The following is a 21628-nucleotide window of genomic DNA, read 5'->3' as shown; positions in this document are numbered from 1 at the left end:
CTTAAACATAAACTTAAACATAAACTTAAACATAAACTTAAACTTAAACTTAAATATAAACTTAAACATAAACTTAAACATAAACATAAACTTAAACATAAACTTAAACATAAACATAAACTTAAACATAAATTTAAACATAAACTTAAACCTAAACATAACTCAAACAAAATTAAAAGAAACATTAAAAAATGTTCAGTGAGGAGCCTAGTTATCTTACAAAGTTTGAGATTAATTTGGAAACTGGAGAATGCAAAGAAAAAAGAATATCAGGTAAAATTTTGATGATTTTTAGAATTCTAAAAACTTACAAATTAAACATTGAAGATTAAAAAAAAAACTTTTGGCAATAACCTTTTTATTCTAAAATTATTTTAATATACATAAAACTTTTTTGTTGAAGTTTGAACTCATTTTTAGGACATAAGACTTTTAAATCTTTACAAAAATTCAGAAGTTTTGTTCACAGCATTAGATAGTTAAATTTATTTCGTTATCCGGGAGATCCCATTTCATCCGTAAAGAAGACATTTTGAGATCCAGCTGATATTACTTTTATTCTCATAATTAAAAAAAGTTTTTTTTGACTTTTTTATAGAAAATACTCAACCGAGATGGATACAGTGAGCTTTTATAAAAAATTACAGGACTGAGACCTATAGAAATACCTTTAAAAAATGTTCGCAAAACTTATTGAACATACCTTGTACAATGTACAATCAATATTTAGAACTGGTTGTTGAAAGGCCGAGTACTAACCCTAAGTTTTTGACTCACAGATATGCATATGTCAGGTCCCAATAAACATGGAAATAAATTAAAAATATTAAAATCATCTCTAATTGTTGCTGAACGTCGAATGAAATATTTTCTGAGCCTTGTAAAATTTGGTTTATTGACTTAATTTCTTATTGGAGAAATTAAGTGATCGTGATACGAAACTAGTTAAAGATAAATTAAGCAAGTCACATTTTGAAAATCTCAGGAATATGAAAATATTATATTCAACGTTCTTACAATGTTACAAGCATTTTTAGAAAACAAATAAATAGAATTATTTTTTGATCAATTAACTCTAAAATAAAAATTAAATTTTTTGAGATCGTACATATTACTTTTACCATTACAATGTACTGCAAAAAGGAAAAGCTCTTACATAAATACCATTGAAAAATATTATCTTAGATATAGTTACATTTTTTTATTTTCTCGTTTTTTATATTAAAGGGACTGTAGAGTAGATGTAATACAATGTATTGACCCTCCATCTATAGAGTGCCATGTCCGATTCAAAACGTTATTGCATAAAAGCTTTGTATTATAAAAAAAATGATAACAGGTTATCCACAAAGGATGCGTTTTGGATCGTCTGTACGTCTCATCCTTGAGGGAAACCTTTTATTACCTCACTTTGCAAATTTATTTTTTTATTGTTGTTTCTTTAAAAAAATCTACTTATGTATTTATGCTATACAGAAGCAACGGTGGAAGTAGCTAGAACTAAACACTTTTAAAAGCTAAAATAACGGCGATATCTTCCATATTATGTCAATCGGGCATGGAAATCTGTAATTGGATACAAAATTAAAACGATATTTCCTTTAAGAATAAATTGAATTGTGCCTAGGTCTGAAGGCCTTAGCTCCCGGGAAATGGGATCCGAAGTTGTCAAGTTTGATTTAAAATCTGAAACTGTAGTTGGCAAAATACGTTGTAATCCGGTAAGAGCATTACTAACTCTTATCTACTAAGTACTAATATTTAAACTGAAGACACAAAGTTTTAAACTATATTTCTTTTCTATTTTCAGGAATGTATTTTTAATGAAGCTCTGTTTGTGCCAAGGTATTCTTAGCAACTTTAGACATGAACATGATTAACAAAAAATATAACCTAAGAATAGTGGAATTATTGTTATCTTCGCTCTTACTAAATAAGAAAAAATACTGCTTTAGGTTTTTGTAACTGTTATGTCTGACAAATAAGGAGACCTGTTTACACAGATATTAAAACAGTTACAAATAAAAAATACATTTCGGCATTTCTAAGAAAAAACGATGACGACAGTCCTGCAGACAGACCCATTTCTCAATTTAGGTCGATTTTTAGGGTCCTGCAGTAAAACTATTGCTTTATAACTACAGCAATTATGCACAAGATTGCTTATGTTCGCTCTTTCTTTTCCTTATAAATGCCGCTTATGATTTTGCTATTTGTAACTGTTATGTATACAGATACATCAAAGCTATTATTAATGTCAAATTACAAATCTTCGGAATCTCGAAATTTCGAAAAAGGGTTTCATTTTATTACGTTTTTAATATTTAAAATAATATCAAGGGAAAACGGAAGATCTGAAGATGATGGATTTTTAATGGATATAGTTTATTATCCGAGGTAATAAAAATGAAGAAAAAAAATAAAAAGGTTAATTTCAGAACTTTTTTTCTAGTTCGCACAGTTCTGCATTTGCTGTGTGGGATGCGCGGACGATGTCGGAATTACCAATTTTTGAAAGTCCTCTTCCCCAAAGAGTTCCATATGGAGTACATGGAATCTGGTTTCAAAGTCTTCCATCTTAGTTGATGAATAAACAGAGTTATTAAATACCAAAGTTCTTTGCTAACGTTTTAATAACTCTGAATTATGTTATCAAAATTTTGATGAATAACCGTAATTGTTATTTTTATCTTCATAAAACGCACCTAGTCTCAGCAATGGTGACGAAGTTGCGGCCAAAATGTCCGAAAATTAAAGATGTGTTTTTACAAAGAAATTACAAAAACGTTATTAGTCCACTTTATGCCGTGACACTAGTACGATCTCGACTGAGTTACATCTCCAATTTTTATTTTACACTTAAAGCAGCTTAGTACACGAAAAATACTAAGCTAAAATTTTTAGTTTTATGTGATGTAGACTCAGCTTTCATTTTAAAAAGATAATCTTTGTGTGTGAATAAATCTTTATAATGAAAATATTTTATGATTTATTTCAAGTTAATGTGCTAACATATTTTTCTTTATTTTAATCTTCCATTTATTCCAGATTATCTCAAAAACAAAGACTGAACATTATAATTATCATCATTATTTTTTGAAATTTTTTGTTAGATAGTTTTTAAATACCTGAACTAGAAAGTATTGCACCCCCTCCAAGAATGAATAAAGGAACAATAAGATGTTCTAAACTCAAACGTGTCTATATGTAAAATAAAGTGTAAATAATTTACAATTCCAAAATTTGAAATAAATATTTTAGGGTTATGTATTTGAAGAATCCCCCACATAAAAATTACTAGAAATTTTACTTTAATTACTAAAAAGAACTTAAACAGATTTGTCTCAGGGATAATTTTTTTTGTGAGGATGAGGATAGATTTTATATCCGTGGTGTATACCTCAGACACTTCAAATTGAAATTTTGGTGGCTGAGATTCTCGTGCTAGTTTTAGATGGAACCCAGCCTAATAAACGAAGAGAAAATGTGAAATGTTTTAAAAATTCTGTATTTAATTGAATATTATGTAGATTATTTGATATAAAGGGTCAGTTAAGTATAAATCAATTTACAATTCTGACATCTAAGAAATATTAATGATTATTTAAAAAAGTATTTAACATGGAACATAAGTGACTGACAAGCATTTGTTTTATCAACGAGGCCGATCATTCAAATTACTTGAAACATACTTTAAAACTTTGGAAATTCTATATTGTGTTCTGTTTTGCAACATTTTTCAAAGATTCAAAAAACTGTAGACCATAAGAACCTTTGAAGCCGAAAAATATATATCTGATATAAAAAAACATTTCAGATAATTACTGAAAGATCAACGTTTTAATGTCAAAACTTAATGCCCACGTTATTTGCTGTCAAACTCGAATCTAACTCAAATGAAAACTTCAGATTTTTAACACCGAAACCAGTTCAAAAATTTTTATCAATTTAATTTTCTTAATAGAATATTGGAGATTGTAAAGAGAAAAAAACAGAGGTAAACGGTGAAATGGCATGATTTTGTTATGAAAAGAATTCTTGGATTTTATCTTACGAAGATATTTCTCCTGATTCGGCGCACCTCATTTCAATCACTTTTTAATCAAATATAAACTTTCCCCCTTTGAAAAATACCCAGTCTTGAAAAAATTTTTGAAAAAGTTTTTTAGCAGTCTTTATGCATGTAAACCTGATTGCATTGCAGTACATGTTGATTTACTTCCTCCTCCCATCTTGAACCATTCTCAAGAATCCAACCCGTGTAATAGGGTCTCACTGTTTCCTAAACAATCTATTTCTGAAAAAAGTCCGCCTTTTTGGAGCTTCCTACCATTTTTTGACCAATTAAAAAACAGAAGAAAAGCCCTTACCACGGCGAATTTAGATATGCAAAATTATTGCAAAATTTTGAAAAACTCTAATTGTATTCAAGGAAAACCGAAAATTCACAAATTCTCTATAAAGACATTTCTAAGCAAAAATTGTGCAATCTGCTTCCCTTTGTTCACGGTTTTCCAAAGAGCCATAAAAATTCGAGATACAATGACCGTAAGTAGGTCTAAACATTAAATTATTATTATTATAAAGATTTATTCACACACAAAGATATAAATACATATATAAATGGTGTAGTTTACATTTGTATAAATAAATTTTTGAAAATACAGGTTTCCAAAAGAAAAGAGAAAAATATGCAAAATTATGCACAAATAGACAACATTGATCATTACTCATTACATACCATATTTATCATTTCAGTTATTACGTAATCATCGAATCCTTCAACATAGTCGAGTATAGCTCAAATAAGGCATTCAGGCAGTATGCCTGAGGACTAAGGCAGTATGTATAAAAGCCCCGCTATGAGCCTAAAGTGATTGGCATGTCTAAGTTAGAAAAGTCAAAAAATGTTAACAGCCTCAGACCAAAAAACGTCAGGGGGAGGGGTTGAAATCATTTTAAATATAGATGTGAGAAAGTTTTAATGAAACAGACTATTTCTTTTGAAACTTCCTTTTTAGATTTCCAATGCAGGGCTCATTTGTTAAATAATCAAATATATTCTAGTACAATAGTTGGCAACGTAGAATTTGTACACTCTCAGTACAGTTGTATTCTGATGTCACAAGTGTCAATTTAGTTTTTGTGTCTGACAAAATTATTGATAATAGTGATGGTTTTAGAGTAAATTACTTATCTTACAGTAAATAAGTGCAATTTTATGGGTTCTTTGTTTTCTGTTTTACACTTTTTTATTTAATCTTGGAAAACATGAGTTGAATAATTACCATAAATTTAAGAGTAATTCTTCCTGAAACAATATGGTAGATGATAAATTTTAGCATGAAAAAAAATTATAATTAACTCATACTTTTTGAATTCTTATGGCCAAGTCTTTAATGCTAAGTTACATAACTATCCCTCGGGACTACAATCCATTGGTTAATAAAATTGGTCCATTTCTTTGTTGCCACCTATTGAACTTGATAATCTATTTGGTTATTTAAGATTAATGTTTTCATGAGTTGAATAATTACCATAAATTTAAGCGTAATTCTTCCTGAAACAATATGGTAGATGGTAAATTTTAGCTTGAAAAAAAACATAATTAACTTATATTTTTTGAATTCGTATGGCAAAGCCTTTAATGCTAAGTTACATAACTATCCCTCGGGACTACAATTCATTGGTTAATAAAAAACTTTTATTTCAAAGACAGTAAATTGAAATCATTTTCGGGAAAAGACAAACGTACGGTAAAACACTAATGCTATAGCAATATCATTTTGCTAGTATTAAAACAAGAAGAAAATTATTTTCGTTCTTAAAATTGTAATCATATAATATGTTTTTGTTCTTTAAATATTTTCAAAGAACATAAAAAGGTAATTAAAACAAGTAAACAAGTTGTTTTCTCAGGGTTATATATTGAAGATAAAAAAAATGAACTATTCTTAAAACTTATTATTATCATTAATTAATATTATCATTATTTTTATTGTTACTGTTATAATTATCATTTCATTCATCATTATTTTTATTTTTATTACCCTACATTAACAAATCAAAATGTACTTATTTGTAGTCATACATAACTCAAGATTCCTTAAAAAAATGAACAGATATCTTAAGACTAGGTTTAATTACTGCACATACCTTGCCAAAATACAGAAGAGGGGTCTTTCTACCTTCCTTCTTGGTTAAATGAAGTGCATACTCCTGTATTGAATAAAAAGCGAGTAAAACCGGAATTAAATATGCCGTCTGTCTGTGCTACAAAAATCTAAATTTCAAATCTGCAGGAATCTTCAGTAAAATCAAACTGTCAATAGTGTAAACGGGTTGTTCTTTGTTTTCTGTTATATCTGTATTATCTACATTATAAATGTTATATCCATATTATCCGTGTTGTCTATCTATCTGTGTAAACTGTATTAGCCGTGTAATCAGTGTTATTTGTAGTTTCTATACTTATTATCTTTTGTATCAGTGTTGTCTGTGTTATCTATGGTATCCTTGTTATCTATAATATCTGGATTTTCTATTTGTGTGCTAACAATCGTTATCCGCATTATCTGTGTTATCTGTGCTTTGTTTAGTATCTGTTAATCTGTGTTATCTGTATTATTTCTGATCCTTATATTTACCTCATCCAGATAAAATACTTGATCAGCATTCAGATTATTTAGTACATCAAAGAACCCAGGCGCTGGTATTAACTAACCAATATATACATTATATCAGTTGAAACGCAACAATCTTCTTATTACATTGTATTTATAAACAAATTGTTTCATGTTTTTATGCAATCATCAGTATGAATGAATTGAGAATTTTTCACAGATGTTTCGCGGGTTTTCACGTAGGGTGTCCATTCGCAAAAACTTTTGCGCATCAGTTTTGCGCGAAAAAACAACAGTTTGCGCAATCATTCGCAAAAGTCATTTCACGCAAAATTGCCCTATTCCGCTTTCGCGAAACTCAAGTTTTGCGCAATTTCACAATTTCGTAAAAATCAAACGGTTGGTGACGATGTGTGTTTCTTATAGTTCAATTCTGGAAAAATCTTGTTTTGGAATGTCTTCCTATTGGTCACTTTTACATAATTGACCAATGACAATTAAGAAGAGTTCAAATCTTACAATTTTCTCGACAATTTTAGTTTTGGACATGCATATTTCCTAAAAGTGGATTCTTCAGGCATTGGTTACTTTCTTGCATTATTAATTAATTAATGATATATATATTTATATATCATATATTGGCATTAAAAGCATATGAAGGATTTTATCATTTATAATTATTGTGACTGAGCTGAAAACTTTAGAATGATGGATATCAAGATTAGTGCTTAAAGTTCTGGTTTTACTAAACCCAAGATTATTTTAATACGCATTCGATATCCAAGAAAGAAAATTAAAATTCACCCTATCAGCGTGTCATGTTAAAATGTACTCTTTAACTTTAGAAAAAATGGTTTTATTTCTGGTGAGGATGGTGTCATATCAATTGAACTAAACATCGATTGTACTAACGAAAGTTTTGGAATAATGCTTTTTAAGACTAACGTTTAAAATTACAATGGTCCTGAAATACAGGGTGTCCCAAAAAACATGGGAATTCAAGAACGAATTCGATGTCGTCTTTTTAAATAATTCTTTGATTTAGTATAGTGATACCTACTGAGAAAGCTGTAATCTGTAAGAGTTCCGTCTGCTATGTTCACATTTTGTTTGTTTATGTTTTGACTGCATACGTTTGTACTTAGTAATACAAGAAAATTGCAGTTTACAAACAGAGTAAACTTGTCCGTCTTCACTGTTTATCTTGCGGAGACATTATAGACACATCTTTAACCCTTTTCATAAAATAAACTCTAGCAGACATAATTATATTATGGCTTTTGAAATTAGGTATTACACTGCTAATTCATAACAAAGACGATATCGAATTCGTCACTGAATTCCCATGTTTTTTGGGACACCCTGTATAATAAAAAATGCTTTTTAATAAGTTCATATTAAAATTTATATTTGTTGAAATGCTCTTAAAGCCGGCTTGTGAACATCTGATTTAAATTCAATCATCGGATATTAGTCCAATCGATATAGCATTGTATCTGTAATTGTTATCAAACGTAACTTATACAATATAGGGATATCCAAAAAAATGATTAAGGATATCACATTCTAAAGTTTTTAGCTCAGGGCACATTCTCAGAAAAAAATGTATCACTTAAATTTTACATTGTGAGCCAAAAAAAGTCCATGGAAAAAAGTCCTAAAATTTCACACAAAAAAGTCCTGTGGAAAAAGTCCTTTTATTAAAAAGTCTCCAGAAATAAAGTCCTACCAATTCGAGACTTTATTTTTTAGGACTTTTTTCTCGCTCCAGTATGATTTTATACAAAAAAGTCCTCTAACAAGTGAAAATGCATGATTAACTATGGAAAAAGTTTTTTTTTCTAGGATTTTCTTTTCCTCAGATTTATTTTCTTCAGGACTTTTTTCCTGAGATCTTATTTCCTGTGGCTTTATTGGCAGCCCCCATACTATTTTAGGAAAAAAGGACTTGAGAAAATTCGGACTTTTTTCAAAAGTTTTATTTCCAGGATTTTTTTTCCAGAAACTTTTTGTCCCGGGACTTTCTTGCATAGTTTCTTTTATATACAAGGAAGGAAGGAAGACATAAGACGATAATCATTACTCTGTTTTCTGGTTGACCATGTATATTAGTTCAAATGTTAATGGTGTCTAGAAGTCTACACATAATTAAATGCCAGCTTTAAACATTTACAAGTACAGTAGTACTGAAGTCTGCAAGGTAAAACTAATCTATACCTGTTGTTCATTGCTCTCCAGAAGCTTTTTAGTCCAAGGGTTTGACGAAAAACTAAGAACTGCAGCTACATAGCCAGGAACTGAGCTTATAACAATCTAAATACTTTAATGATAAAACGTAGTAGATTATTTAAAGAAAATTGAAGAAGGAATTATTTATGTTCTGGGGACATCTTTGAACCAAAGTATGTGGGATTGTTGATTTTTTTTTTCAAAACATTATGTATTGAAAAAATTATGAAATACCTTCTTTTCCTCCACTATTTGCTGAGCCGTATCTATTGGGACTTGAAAAGCAGGTTTCATCAAAACGGCACTACAGAGAATAGAAGTAGAAAGTCGTCATCATTATATTGACTGATAAAAATTCATAAACTCATCAAATGCACAATACAGCAATGACAGAATTGTAATTTAAATTCATAACACAGCAATCATAAAGTACTGACATTTTTTATGTAGAATCAGAAATTGAACAAATACAGATATATTTGTATATACTCATTTAAAGTTTATGTTTTACCACGCAAACAACTTATCTTAAGCACTAAACAATCCTTATAAAGGATCATAAGTTTTTTTCTGTTCTGACAACTAATTCTCAAGAAGGTATGCATAAGTCATAAAACAGAATAGTCTGGTATCTATCATACTGAGAACAGAAAATAAAATATATTCACCTGAGATTGCACGAGAAAGCGTTTATAAGAAGAAATGAGACTAACCCCCAAATAAAAAGTATAATAGTTCCAGAAAAAACTAAATTAAATTAGTTCATGAAACAGTTAAAAAATGCTAAAATAAATGAACAACACTTATTTATTCAGTAATCAAATACTTTACTAGATTAATTAAAAAAAAAGATTAATGATGTTTTGGACAACATTTTAGAAACTTTTGGCTTAAAAAAATTACGGGACAATCCTTCCATATTTATTTGATCCGGAATAATCATTCCGTACATTTTAGAGAGAAGTATGATTTAATATGGAATTGTTTACAACAACAACTCAAATTTTCTATTAATTACATCTTAGCAACCTAATAGTGTAAACTTATGAAATACTGACTATTTGTTGTAACATGTTTGAGATAGCAAAGGTGAACGACATCAGGTTACAAAGATTTAGGGATTAAAACTCAGAGTTTGTACAGGCAAGAAATCCTTTGATATTTAAACAGTTTCCAAAGGGGGGGGGGGCAGTTTTCTAATCTTATGATAGTTAACAAAATACTGGTTTAATATTTAAATGTAGCACCTCGTCCTGTTCTAGTTAAAAACATATCTGGGCCTGGTGTTCCTTCAGCAGTTATCAGGGAGAACGGAGTTATCAAAACAAGAAAAGTATCTTGCTGAAAAAGATTTTTAAAATTTTGAGATTTTTTTTAAATATTCAGTTTTGATAAAACAGTACACTAATTAATCAAAAATGATTGGGAAACTTCTAAGAAAGTTATATCAAGAAAAACTATTAAATCCCTTTCTATTATGCGAAGTTCTTTAACAATAGGGTTATTACTTTTATTAATATTATGCATGGGTGTCTAAGGTTGTTAAAAAAATTGTGAATAGTAAAATAATTTGCACCTAACCTGAGGGATGAAACCTTGTCGCTTCTTTACTTGCACAATAAATAACAATGCTAACGAACAACCTATTATACTAGAAAACCCTGCTTTTACTGGGATATCAAAATATTTTGGATATAATGATGAATGGCAAAATCAAATTAAAAATAAATAACAATGTAGATATACCTGAGAAAGGTTGCTATCCATGTGTTTATATCAAAAACCTTTTAGCATAATTTTTTTAAAAAGTTCATAGCTTAAAACCATTTTGTAAAACATTTGAAATAGTTCTTACCGAAACCAGATTATACCTTGACCCAACTCTGTCTGGATACTGAATAAACAATTTGAAAATTTTAACCTCTATCGGACTGTTATATAATATACACTGTATGTAGACACTTTTCGTTTCTGCTTTATCCGCTCTATCCTTGCTTTTTGGATTTTCCAATCGGATTCCTACCATTTAGAGTTCTATCATTAACTTGTGCGCAAAATTTTGATTTTCCCGGCTTCTGATTGGCTGTTTTGGATTCTGCAGTCGCCACTCAGATTCGTTTAATTTTATATACTTTCCTGGATACAAACTAAAGATTAAAATAATCATAAGATTAACAAAAGAGGAGATCATGCATTAATAACGATATCCACAATTCTAAAGTTTTCAACTCTGGTCAAACATTTATACGACGACATATTACGTTTTTTTATGCACAAAAGTTTATAATTTACAATATGCCAAATGCAGGATGCCCCATGAGGGTTTTTATTTAAAAACTAGGGGAATTTTCAAAATAAAGATGTGAGAGGAAATTGTTGTGTTTTATATGAGCTGTATAATTTTGTTAAAGGGTTTAAAGATTGTCTTTAATGATTATTTAAATAACTATAAGAAAGTAAAGAGTTTTTGGTTACCCACAAAGGATGAGACTTCAGAGACGATTGTACGGAATTTATTTAATCCGTTTTCTTGTATTCAGGGTTGGGTTACTTGCAGGTCAAAACAGGCTGATTTCTGTGCTTAATCATATAGTAAACAATCACAATACTCAATTGAATGCAGACACCAAAAACCATGCTTCAATATTTTTTTAAGTTTTGGGTGGTCTGTACTCTGTACAGTCTCATCCTTTATATATAACCCTGTAAATAATACCTTTCATATTTAATCATAATATACCTTTGACACCCATTTCAATTCAAAAACCCCAACTGGATGGGTGTACATCACAAAGTGCATCCTGTAAAAGAGCTTTACTAAATCTCAATCTTTAGTGTTTTTTTATTTCTTACTTTTACTTTTCCAAAACATCGTCTAAAGTACCTTTACGTACTTGGAAGTCAAAATGTGTTTCTATTTCTAAGAGTAAAAGACACTTGTGATATTTCATCGTGGGACGTGAAAAATTAAAAATGTTTTTTTTTTATCACACAATATAACGTTACATACAGTATACAGGGGTCCTCAAAATGCAGTGGTATACAGGTTTATGACCATAAGCTTGAAGATATATGCTTTATAATAGAATATTGAATGTTTAGAATAATGTTAACGCAGATGTTATTGTTTTTATTGTTGAATTTTTAATTTTTGGACCCGATATCGCGATGAGGCCTTCAAATCACACAGGGGTCCGGTGGGCATGCTAGACTCCATGCAAAATAATAGTTAGGTAAAATAAGTTCAGCTCTTATATAATCGACCTTTCTAAAACAAACGCCATGTATGAAATTCCCAAATCTGCATGCCCATATCCAACCTGAAGAACGTTTAAACAAACGATTAATAAGTATGACGTGAACATTTAAAACGATTTTCTCGATCATAATAACAGCTTCACAATAGAAGAGTTTTCTTTTAAATTGCAGTGTGTAATCTCAGATTTTGTCATTTTATTTCACCACTTTGCACAGAAAATATTTCCTCCGTTTCTTTAGAAAACAAATTGTCCCGTCACATTAACATTGCCAAAGGTCGGAACTTTTTATTTCTGTCGCTTAGGATACAACGTCTCAAGAATGTAATGCAAGGAAAGTTAATTGCTGTCGCGTATACTCTGCGTACATATTGAAACCAGTTCTCTCTGGGCGGAATTTGTAAACAAGAATAGATGCACCAGTGTTCGTTTACTATCCGAGGAGGAGGTTAAAAGCATTAAATTTAATAATTTTGATAATTCACATAATAGTTTCCTATGACCAGTATATTTCATTGATTTTTTTATGTGAAAGATGGATCCCATGTCAGGCTGTAACATCCGTCTTGTGTTTACATTACCGTACACTGCAGTACAAAAGATGCATACACTTTTGAAATAACTTTCCTTGCATTACATCCTTGACGTCTGAACTTGATATCAACAGTGGAAAATTTCAACGTTATGAGATAAAGTGCTTAATCCTTAAAACCCAATTGAATAGTAATTTCCGTTCTTTGATATCTTAAAGGAATTCTTTCAATCATTCGGCACTACACAGTATACGAATTAGTGCTTTCCGAAGGAATTAACAATAAAATATTTCGGAAGGAATTAACAATAAAATATTTCCGAAGGAATTAACAATAAAATATTTCGGAAGGGATTAACAATAAAATATTTCCGAAGGAATTAACAATAAAATATTTCGGAATGAATTAACAATAAAATATTTCCGAAGGGATTAACAATAAAATATTTCCGAAGGAATTAACAATAAAATATTTCGGAAGGGATTAACAATAAAATATTTCCGAAGGGATTAACAATAAAATATTTCGGAATGAATTAACAATAAAATATTTCCGAAGGGATTAACAATAAAATATTTCCGAAGGGATTAACAATAAAATATTTCCGAAGGAATTAACAACAAAATATTTCCGAAGGAATTAACAATAAAATATTTCCGAAGGGATTAACAATAAAATATTTCCGAAGGTATTAACAATAAAATATTTCCGAAGGAATTAACAATAAAATATTTCCGAAGGGATTAACAATAAAATATTTCCGAAGGGATTAACAATAAAATATTTCCGGCCCCGATAAAAGCAAATCTACTAAACTTACCGTTCCTACAGTACCATCCCAGATACCAGTTTTTTTGTCAAAGTTTCCAAAAAGCATTTTCATGTCCATGTATTCAACTTTTAATTTTTTCCTATCTAAAAGAAAACTGATCGTATAAGAACTGTTAAGGGGATTTGTGTCAATCAAACAATTGAAAGAATTGAGTGTCATTCACCATTGGCACCATTTAAAAATGTAATCTGCTTAACAATTATGAAAAGTTCATTGGTCCGGATTTCATATTACTCTTATCATGGTGGACAATAAAAAAGAAGAGAGATATACAATTTCAGTGCTGCATACATATTGTAAAAGGTTCAAAGGAATTGAGTCTTTGTCACAAACTGTGATTTTCTGATCTTTATATCTTTGCAACCCAAAGCCGTAGACCTTAGATATTTCAAAGTTTGAATTCTGTTAGATGAAAGAATCTTAGTTTAAAATATCAAAGGTTTACACCATCAGGTGGAAAAAATATAGGTATTAGAAAATCTGAGTTTCTTACAAAGACTCAATTCCTTTCTAAATGAACTGAATTTGATTTTATATGATCAAATTCTCATTAGACTAAATAAAATTTCATGTCGTATTGAAGCCCTTTCTGAAGAGCTATTGATAATATTTCTTATATGCAACCAAACACATTTGGGGATAAAATCAAAACTAGAGGAGTTAGGAGATTGCAAAGTCGCACCAGCAATTTAACCTTCTACTTAATTGGAATGGTGTGTGTTAGTATTCTATTTGAAAATTCAGACTGTATATATAATTTGCTTGTCTGGTTGTTTGTTTGTGTCCATACAAAGACAAAGTAAATGTTCAAAGATATACAGATTACAGAGAAACAATAAGAAGTTGTAATAGAAGATGGGCGCGAAGCGCTTTGAAAGCCTAGCATTAAAAATTCCAACCTAAGAACGTTTGAAGAAAGTATCCTTCACTGGTTTTCATGTCAACTTGTTCTTCCACAAGTTGAAATCGTGGAACATAATTATTGTAGGCAACCCTGAAATATTATACACGACATATTTACAGACATCCTTGAAATTAACTGATTATTAGAAAGTTCAAAACTTACAATGTAAGCAGAACAGGTCCCGCTACAGATATATTAGAAAATTAAAAATGTTTAATGAAAGAGCTAAAATTTGATGATGATAAAAACTGTTAAAATGTTTAGATCTGTAAACTCAGGTTAACTGCCTGAAGGGGGCATCTGGGTTAACTACATAAAGGGAAAACCTGAAGATAACTACATCTTAAGCGTAAACCTGAGGTTTACTACCTGAAGTGTATATTTGAACTTCCTTAATGATAAACCTGAGGTTTACTATCTAAAGAATAAGCCTGAGGTTTACTATATTAAGGATAAACATGGGGTTTACTACATTGAGGGCAAACCTGAGAATTACTACCTGAAGGTTAAGTCTGGGTTTTACTACCCTTAGGCAAACCTGAGGTTTACTATCTGTATGATGAGCCTGGGGTTTACTACCTTAAGGGCAAACCTGAGGTTTACTACCTGAAGGGTAAACCTGGGTTTTATTACCATAAGGGCAAACCTGAGGTTTACTACCTGAAGGGTAAACCTGGGGTTTACTAACTTAAGGGAAAACCTAAGGTTTACTACCTAAAGCGTAAACAAGAGGTTTACTACCTGAATGGCAAACCTGAGGTCTGCTTCCTGAAGAATAAACCTGAGGTTTACTAGCTTAATGACAAGCCTGATATTTACTATCTGAAGGGTAAACAGGAGGTTTACTACTTGAAGGATAAATCTGAGATTTACTTCCTAAATGATAAACCTGAGGTATTCTACCTAAGGAATAAACCTGAGGTTTACTACCTGAAGGGTAAACTTGAGGTTTACTACCCGAAGGGTAAACCTGAGGTTTACTACCTGAAGGGTAAACCTGAGGTTTACTACCTGAATGGTAAACCTGAGGTTTACTACCAAAAGGGTAAACTAACATGATGTGTTTACTACGTGAATGGTAAGGTATTAAACATGAGGTTCAATACTGTAGAGTCTAGTTGGTTTAATATCTGAGGGTAAACCTCATGTTTACTATTTGAAGGGTAAACCTGAGCTTTACTCCCTAAAGGGACAACATGAGATTTACTACCTGAAAGGTGGATCTGAGGTTTGATCTTTTCTCTTGAATAAAATATTCTTGCCATATTGAGACCAAAGACCTTGATACACGTGACCTTTTTCATCCCTGGAAATTTTAAATTTTGCTTCATTAAGCTTTTTAATAGCTTCAAAGTTTATTTGTTGAAGGTACTATCGATAATTTTTAGCGAACTTCAAATTGAAAAGTGATATTCTTTATTCATAACGGTACCGTTCTACCTACCGATATCTGATCAAAAGGTTCCATATTTAACAATCCTAGCAGAAATGCGCAATTCACTTTATGGAGAAACCACAATTGAAAACAATCAACTTTTAAAGAGAAGATGACCTATATCTTATACACTCTTGATCAGACAACGATTTAAAGTGTATCGTTTTGATTCGGATATTCCACTTTACAAATGCAGAGTAACTTTAAAATCAACCTACAGTCCCTTTAAGTTTACCGGTATATAACTTTCATACTCGAAGTTATCACCTGAGCCCAGGGTCTGCCTAAATAGAGCAAAAATTTCATTATTGTTTTTACACTGAAACATATCAGAAACATACAATTTTAAAAGTTTGTCAAACTACAAGCATTAATATTTTTTAAATAAATAAATAAATACCCAAAGGCAGCTTGACATCTTGAGGTGTATGGCTCACTATGATGATAAATGTTGGTCTATGGCTAAAGTTTGTTAAAGTGATATTTTCAACATGTTTTGCCTAAATAGAAATTTTTCATACCATTTTTTTCTATTCATTAAAAGGGGCCTCACTATTAAAAATATTGTTCAAAAGTTATTCGAAATTTTTCTTTCCAATTGGATGTTTTTGTGTGAACATTGATTAATTTATAAAGCCCACAATAACAACAATAGTTATAATTGCTCTGAATTAAAAAAAAATCATCTCAATAGACTTATATAATAAAGGTTCTTATTTCAAACCTTTTTAAGTTTCAAGATAAAAGACTTTAAAGAAGATCCCAGTACAAACCCATATTAAAAGTCTGAACTGAACCTTAGAACCCGTATCCTTGGTCTCACTATATCTTACATGATGTCCCAATGAATTCTACAGTTGAGAGACGATTTAAGAGTCAATTTTCCGATCAAAGATAAAAGACGACAATCTAAACTCGTCTTTTTCGACTATCATTTTTTTGGGACTCCCTGCATTACCCTACCCTGTCCCTGATGATAAAATAGCATCTTGTGCTGAGTGTGATCAAGTCAATAATATCCTTTAGATCTTCAGCGAGCACTTTCTGGTGATAATTCTCAGCAACATGTTCAACCCTGGATTTTTTAGATTAAAAAAAATGGTTAAATATTTTGCCACATATTGTTTGTTTGTGTGTAAAGACCCATACAAAGATCAACATTTTGACATTGAACTAAATGTACTGGGTGACCCACAAAGGATAAAAGTTCATATGTTATTTTTATTACGTATAAACTGTGTAATACATTACTGTCTTATTCTTTATATTCGGGATTTCTATTAACTATAAATGTAAACTTGTTTCTGTCTTTGCCAAATCAATTAGTAAGTCTTTTAAACACTAAATTCAAGACAAAAGGCTTAATTAAACCTTGGAATCGTCACATCTTAAGAGTTTCAGGTCGTCATTACAGTCTTATAATTTGTGGGTAACCCTGTACAGTGTACATCAGTGTATATCTCTTTAAAAAATTTATAGAAATTGGAAAGTTCCGATTTACAAGTAATAATAAATACAAAATGATTACATTTAATGTTGAAGTATTCGATAATAATGTAACTACTAAAATAATAATTATATTATGTAATGAGTAACGATTAAGGTCGCCTATTTTTGCATAATTTTGCCCATTTTTGCAAAACTACAGGATGAGTAAAAAAAACATGTTTTATCAATGTTTTGGCCAACATTTGAACATTTTTTTTGTTCGTATTCTAGGTATGAAATTTTAAATTTTACTTCATTAAGCTTTTTAATAGCTTCAAAGTTTATTTGTTGAAGGTTCTATCGTTATAATTTTTAGCGAACATCCTATTGAAAAGTGATATTCTTTATTCATAACGGTACCGTGATTTGTGATTTGTGATTTGTGATGTGATTTTTTTTGAAAAATTTAAACACTTTTAAAAATTGTTGGGAAAATGGAAATTGTTTTCCAAATTTTTATAAAACTTCATCAAAAATTGAATGAGATAACCCTTAAAATTGTAAGCCAATTTTTTGCTTTTAAAGTCAAAACATGTTTTTTGTCGATTTTTTTGTTTTATCTCATTTAATTTTCAATATTTTTTTATGAAATTTTGGAAAACCTAGAATAAACATTTTCCCAAAAAGTTGGTTTCGCGGATTGTTTTTAATGTTCTAAAAATATTTTTAAATTCATATTTATCCGTTCTAATTTATGTATGTTTAAAATCTGAACAAAATAGAAATGTTTGTCCAAAACATCGATAATACCTGTTTTTATTCATTCTATATATATTCGAATCATCTAAACAAATTTAAACCACACCATTAATATATGTAAGTTTATCTCTGTGTGTGAATTAATCTTTACAAGGTATGTTCAATAAGTTTTGCGAACATTTTTTTAAAGACTCTTCTATACATCTCAGCACTTTAATTTTTTATGAAAGCTCATTGTATCCATTTCGGTTGTCATCTTTCAACGGACTTTACTCATCAAACTTTTTATTTCCACGTAATCTGCTTTTCTTGGAGGCATGTTTAGCTCCGTTGTCACAGCACGGGAATGTTTTTAAAACCAACCAGAGCTGAGTGAAAGAGGACACTTGGAATATCGAGACACAAAAATGTGTGCCCTAAACTTTCCAATTATAAAGCAGACACCTTTGAAATGATCCAAAATGCATTAGAGGGTAATGATATGGACACGGCAATAGTTTACAAGTGGACTAAAAGAGAAAAAGTGTAATGGAGAATGTTGGAAATGTCTGAGTAGGAAAAATCCACAAAAACCCCACAAACAGTTGACACAATAATTGAAAGTTTCTCAAACCAAATTCGCAAGGCTTATTAGTTGATGATTTCTGATGAGTTTGGCACCTGCTATGGTGCAGCAAACAAAGTTGTAAAGCAAGTTTTGAAAAATGGCGAAGATTTAGACATTATTTGCTCAAAAGAGGTTCTAGGAAAAGATACTAAGATGTTTGCTGAAATGTGGATTACAACGATAAAAACCTTCAAGGACTCTTTCTACAATAAAGGCTTACCCTCGATCCTTTAACCTTTTAAGGGTACCCAACCTCTAGAACTCGCTTAAATGAATAAAGTTTAAGTCTGTAGATAAGATAAATAAGCTGTGACAAGCATCGTTATGGTTCCGGGAGAAAGATAATTGTGTCCAATATATTATCTGATCAGAGAATTGAACCGGGAAAAATATAGTGCATGAACTTAAATTTCAAGGGCTAAGACGTCTAGAAGTACCTTTAACAAATTTTTCACAAAACTTATTAAACACACCTCGTATAATAAAAAATAATATAATAATATATAATTCTTATACATGTATTTACTATTCATATTGTAGCGTATAGATGAACCTTTCGTAATTATAGTAACGTGTATTTACATACATTTTATCATTATCATTATTCTGTATAACAATCCTTTCTTTCAATAAATTGATATGAAAAGAATAAAAACTACTACAAAGGTTTTCATTACTAAGTTTATTACCCATCATATATTTCCATACAATCCGCATTATTTTGCCTAAAAAAAAGAAAAGTTCAAAGTACGTAAAACAAGTATTCAACTATTTGTCGTACATAGTTGTTGTTAAGTAGGACAGGATGCTTTTTAGGGTTGAAGAAGATTTTTTTTCTAATTCTTCTCTTCCCCATTTCTTGTTCAAAACTGATTCTTCCTCTAAACCCTTGATGTTTACTGCTCCTAGGAAGAGAATGAAGAAAGCTAATGTGTCTTTCATGGAGAGATCTGCAAACATAAGGGTAACCATTCTAAACGATGGTTCAGAGTAAACTTGGATTTAACATTAACTTCAAAATAAGGTAAACGTTAATATGATTATTATTCTAGCATTTAAGTTTTGAATGCCATTTGTAAACATTATAAAATACTGAATAAATATAAGGGACAATTCACGAAAATCCTTCATTTGATTACCTTACTTTTTTGGATTTGGATATTCTAGTTTTTTTATACTATATCAATTACTTTTTTATTCTAATATTCATTTAATCAAAGCTAAAACATTTTCATTAGATACATTTCAATTATTTATTATTGTCAAAGAAAGGAATTGAGTTCTGGTCACAAACTCTGATTATCTAAGCAACCCGAAGTTGTAGACAATATTTCAAACTATAAATTCTGTTAGATCAAAAAGTCTAAGTTTGAAATATCAAAAAATATCAGATTGCAAAGGTATAGGAATTATAATATTTGAGTATGTGGCAAAAACTCAATTCCTTTCATCTAGCGATATTTATTATATGTAATTTATTAAACATATTTTAGCCTTGTAATAATACTTCCCCTTGGCCATTCAGCATTGCATTTACAAAAATATTCTTGTTTTTGGCGAACTTAATAACACGTTTAAATTAAAATGCAAATTTGAAATACGTTGATAATCTCTTTAAAAGCGTGCTTTATTTTTCTCACAACTGATTATTTGATTACGAAATTCTAATTTATTGGCCTGGACGAAACTTTCAATGACATTTTATGATGAAAAACTAAATATGCAATCAAACTGAAACTTATCCTGTTATTAACCTTTCTATTATTCCTTCAATGACATTTTGTTGCATTTGAGATTGCAAACTAGCAAATTTGAATATTTATGATACATGTTAAAATAATATTTTGAAAATTTAAAAATACAAATTTTAATCTTTTCTGACAAAGAAAGTTTAAATTTGAAATAAAAATGTTAAACCTATTCAAATATAATTTTACTGATTAACTGTAAACGTAAGTTAATGTCTGTGTGAATATGTGCTATACAATCATCAGCATGCAAAAGGATTAATTTCATGATGAAAATATTATAAAGCCAGATTTTCAGTTTTCTAAATGATATTTAGGCATAACAGAAAATACTAATGACTGAAATCTGCCAAGAATGAAACAATGTACAAATCATGCTATAAACCAGCTGTTAAGCAATTCAATAGAATTCAAAAGTGCTGAAAACTTTAGAATGAGATATCCTTAATCACAAATGCTTAATCTGAGTATCCAATGTACACACTTTTGATTTTCTTCTTATAATCCTCTCTTTGGATATTTCTACTGAATAAAAGTTAAGTTTGATAACAATTACAGATACAATGCTATATCGATTGGACTAATATCCGATTGAATTAAAGTCAGTTGTTCACAAGCCGGCTGTTTTGCTACTTAGCGATTTCCCTAAAGACCTAATATATATACCTTGTGGTATTTCTCAGGACCGGATCGTAAGACTCCCTTCTCTCAACGCTCTTCATAATAAAAGGATGATAGTAAGGTTCCAAACTTTTATTTCTCTGAGCCTTCAATCTAAATAAGTTTAATAAACCCACAGAAAAAGCTTTGAGTGATAAATCATACAAATACAACAAATAATTCACTCAGGCATTAAAAAACTGTGGCTAGGAACCAACAAACACATATATAAATATCAATCATACTATAATCAAAACGATAAGCATAAATATATATAAAATTAGTTACCACAGTGATCCCAGAATTCTGGACACGGCTAAAACTTGTAAGACGAATAAACATATACTGATATAAATAATTCACTACTCTGCGAGAAATCTTGCGCCTGCGTAGTCGGTCTGTAAACAGTTCCTAAACTAGTTCTTTCACAATACATTCCTTACAGAACTTCAGGGAGAACTCAGAAATACACAGGGGTGACAAGCAGACTTTATACACGCAGCATGGCTCGCGTAACACTAGCCCAGCCAAGAGAAAACAAAAAAGTTCTTCTGCACCCCGCGACTTGAGCTCCTAGAAAACCTAAAACACAACACAGATCTTTCAGAGTTTG

At 30.2% G+C, this 21628-nt stretch overlaps 2 protein-coding genes across 4 annotated transcripts; one reads left to right on the top strand and one right to left on the bottom strand.

Moving 5' to 3' along the window:
• Window positions 1-199: 199 nt before the first annotated feature.
• Window positions 200-2954, top strand: LOC111707772 (carotenoid 9,10(9',10')-cleavage dioxygenase; the record flags this gene model as incomplete). Its single annotated transcript, XM_023480923.1, is given in 6 exon segments — window positions 200-273; window positions 731-794; window positions 1628-1721; window positions 1811-1845; window positions 2341-2397; window positions 2453-2954. Coding segments are annotated over 6 exon segments (454 nt in total), but the record flags the coding sequence as incomplete, so codon positions are not given.
• A 24-nt stretch (window positions 2955-2978) lies between these two features.
• LOC111707771 (glutamate receptor ionotropic, delta-2) lies at window positions 2979-19688 on the bottom strand. Of its 3 annotated transcripts, XM_023480919.1 has the most exons (23): window positions 19389-19688; window positions 19297-19332; window positions 16777-16888; window positions 16214-16313; window positions 16049-16097; window positions 15589-15684; window positions 14374-14468; window positions 13463-13557; window positions 12117-12172; window positions 11593-11653; window positions 10708-10746; window positions 10599-10636; window positions 10434-10503; window positions 10100-10193; window positions 9521-9599; window positions 9087-9156; window positions 8841-8936; window positions 6648-6719; window positions 6157-6219; window positions 4190-4282; window positions 3401-3466; window positions 3129-3201; window positions 2979-3067 (listed from the first exon to the last, which is right to left on the bottom strand). In XM_023480919.1, the coding sequence occupies exons 1-23, from the start codon at window positions 19577-19579 to the stop codon at window positions 3000-3002; spliced, it is 1812 nt and encodes a 603-aa protein (XP_023336687.1). In that variant the 5' UTR covers window positions 19580-19688; the 3' UTR covers window positions 2979-2999. The 3 variants fall into 3 exon arrangements, with proteins under 3 accessions (XP_023336687.1, XP_023336688.1, XP_023336690.1); XM_023480920.1 differs by lacking the exons at window positions 10434-10503; window positions 10599-10636; window positions 10708-10746 and having other exon boundaries at window positions 19389-19687; XM_023480922.1 differs by lacking the exons at window positions 19297-19332; window positions 19389-19688 and having other exon boundaries at window positions 16081-16097; window positions 16214-17561.
• Between the last annotated feature and the right edge of the window lie 1940 nt (window positions 19689-21628).

Source organism: Eurytemora carolleeae, unplaced genomic scaffold (genome assembly GCF_000591075.1).
Source record: "Eurytemora carolleeae unplaced genomic scaffold, Eaff_2.0 scaffold823, whole genome shotgun sequence".
In the NCBI taxonomy this organism is placed as follows: Eukaryota; Metazoa; Arthropoda; class Copepoda; order Calanoida; family Temoridae; genus Eurytemora; species Eurytemora carolleeae.
This window is presented reverse-complemented; position numbering and strand designations above follow the sequence as displayed.